The 2,636-nt window shown below is 42.1% G+C and overlaps 1 protein-coding gene across 1 annotated transcript; it reads left to right on the top strand.

The window, feature by feature from the left end:
• Nucleotides 1-266: 266 nt before the first annotated feature.
• Nucleotides 267-899, top strand: LOC106330757. Its single transcript, XM_013769178.1, has one exon. It carries the CDS (start codon nucleotides 267-269, stop codon nucleotides 897-899), a length of 633 nt encoding a protein of 210 aa, XP_013624632.1.
• The last annotated feature ends 1,737 nt before the right edge of the window (nucleotides 900-2,636 follow it).

The following is a 2,636-nucleotide window of genomic DNA, read 5'->3' as shown; positions in this document are numbered from 1 at the left end:
ATGGTCGAGCATATGGGGATTCAGAACAAGGGTTTTCTACTAGGGTCAGAATGGATCACCGAGATATGAGTCAACGTTATGGAAATCTGTTTTCAACAAGTCGGGGACATAGTCAATCACCATTGCCAGCGAGTTCATGTTCAAATGAACAACCAAGACGAAGAAAGAATCAAGAGGCTGAAATTCCACCAGGAAGTATAGTTGATTTGTTTACTCAAATTCTACGACAAGTTTCAAGGAATGCACAACCTGAGGAATCCTTAAACATGGAGTATCTGAATATCTTAAAGACGATAAAGTGTTTGGAAACGTATAAGTTCAAAGGAGGAATCAACACGTTTGAGGCAGAAGAGTGGATGCACATGATGGATACAAACTTTGAAGCAATGATCTGTCCAGACAAATACAAGAAGAGAGTGGCGGTTTACTATCCACAAGGAGATGCTCGTAACTGGTGGGAAAGCGTGGAACGTCAACATGGAAATCATATTACATCTTGGGATGTATTTCAGAAGGAGTTCAGAAGGAAGTACTTTCCACCCGAGGCAAGACATCGATTGGAGAGGCAGTTCATCAATCTAACCCAATGGGATAGGACAGTACGGGAGTATGAAGCAGAATTCACAAGTCTTCGTCGCTATGAATCAAAAAGAAAACTCATTAGTGGCCAGAAGGGAAAACAGATAATTGAGTTCAGGGATTCCAGTCAGAAAGGCATATCCAGGAAAAGAGGCAATGACTCAAAATCTTGGAATGGAAACCAAGGATGTTTTTATTGTGGAGAGGTTGGTCACATTGTTCGACACTGCGTGGCAGAGCAAGCTGCATTAGCCAAAGAACATCCCCCACTTGCCCTTCTGGAAGATAGACCCTCGAGAAAGAGAAGGAATAGGATTTAGATCTTTAGGAAAACCTTAACCTTCAGGCCTACAAGGTAAGTAGGGGTTTTACTTCCTTGTTTGAATGGTTGTGAAGTGTTGGGAAAATTGGTTTTAATTGCCATTCGGTGCTATTGCACGAGAATTTGTGGTTTGTGTTCTTGTTGTGTAGAAACGTTGTGGCAACTAATGACCCCCAAAGACCAAACCCTTGAAGATAGATAGTTTGATCAGCAGTGCTATGATTGTTGGATCTCCTGAGCGGATCTATCCATGACATGTATGATTTGGTGGCTATGTTGGGTACATGTTTGGTTCTGAGGAGATATCTATCAAAACGACATGATAGATATAGAAGATGTGATCATCAATATTGAAGAAGTGGCTAAGTACGAGTATGGTACAGCAGAGTAAAAGTAGGAAGACGACTCAATGAGACTGAAGAGATGTGAAGACAACTATGGAGCTTGAGGAGGACACTCAAGGGAAAGTAGTAGACAAAGTGAAGAGATTTGGAGATCAGTTGAAAATGAGTGAACCATGGGAAGCAAGGAGTTAAGAGAAGGCTTCAAGACCAAGGAGAATACCTTGAGCTGTATCAAGGTAGAGCGAGTTAAGAATCAGAAGTCTGTATGGAGACCAAAGAAATTGAAAGGAGATATCAAACGAGAACAGACGGAGAAACACATCAAGACGAAGTTATCCATGAAGTGATCGCCATCACAACATATCAAGGAGGAGTACAGCATGAAGATGAGCAATTGCGCAACTAAGAATTCGATGACGAATTCTATTAAGGGGGGGAGAATGTGATAACCCGCCCTTTGGGATAAGAATGGTCGAGACAGAAGATTGGTCCAACATCAACTTGGTGGTCGAATCGCGGACGATAAAGATCGATCGGGAAATTTCGAAGAACGATGTGGTTGAAGAATTGATTGTGAGTGAACTATGAGTCGAATAAGTTGCTCGACCATAGTTAGAAGATATCTTAGATTGATCAGATGGACGTTTTGGAAGCACGACGTTTCCGAAGCACAGTGTTTCTTCAGCACGAAGTAATCCGCAAAACATCGTATCAGCGGAATATTAATTCAGAGACATCATAAGTCGGAAGCAGGATGGGAGTCAAGCAGGACGGGAAGTTAATACGACGGGATCGAAGCACGACGGGAAAACCCAAAATTGGGCAAAAACCCTAATTTCGGTATTATGGATTTTTTTGAGGAAGCTGGAGGCTTGGAAAAAATTTTCCGTCAAGGTCAGAATTCCACTGGAGTTTATTAAAATTGTTCCGCTCATCAAAACGGGAGCATGTGGGAACCAAATTTTGCACTGTCGATTTACGTTTAAATTAGGAAACTAGGAAAACCCTAATTTCCCAGAGGTCCTGGATCTCTGCGAGAGCCAACGGCAAGTGACCAAATATATGCGGAAATCATGAAAAGATAACAAACGAGTTTAGAGAAAATAGTAGATCTTATTTCGAGTCCGCGTGAGAGCATTGCGATCATTACAAGAGATCTTAAAAGCTTTGGCCGCAAAGGCTGTCAGCGAGTTACCTAGTTCTAGCGGCCTAAAAGCTCAAACCTAGTGTACTCGCAGCTCGATAACAAAAGACGAAGAAAATACATAAAAGGTTTTTGATTGATTTCGGACTGAACCTTATGAAAGGCTGCCTACGTACCCCTTTCGAGGTTCAAGCCAAACGTAGTTCAAGAGTGAACCAAGAGATCGAACTGCTTGTGCACGTTCGTC

Source organism: Brassica oleracea, chromosome C3 (genome assembly GCF_000695525.1).
Source record: "Brassica oleracea var. oleracea cultivar TO1000 chromosome C3, BOL, whole genome shotgun sequence".
NCBI lineage: Eukaryota > Viridiplantae > Streptophyta > Magnoliopsida > Brassicales > Brassicaceae > Brassica > Brassica oleracea.
This window is presented reverse-complemented; position numbering and strand designations above follow the sequence as displayed.

Coding starts and splice junctions, on each gene's coding strand:
- LOC106330757 (XM_013769178.1), top strand. CDS start 267: ATGGAGTATCTGAATATCTTAAAGACGATAAAGTGTTTGGAAACGTAT.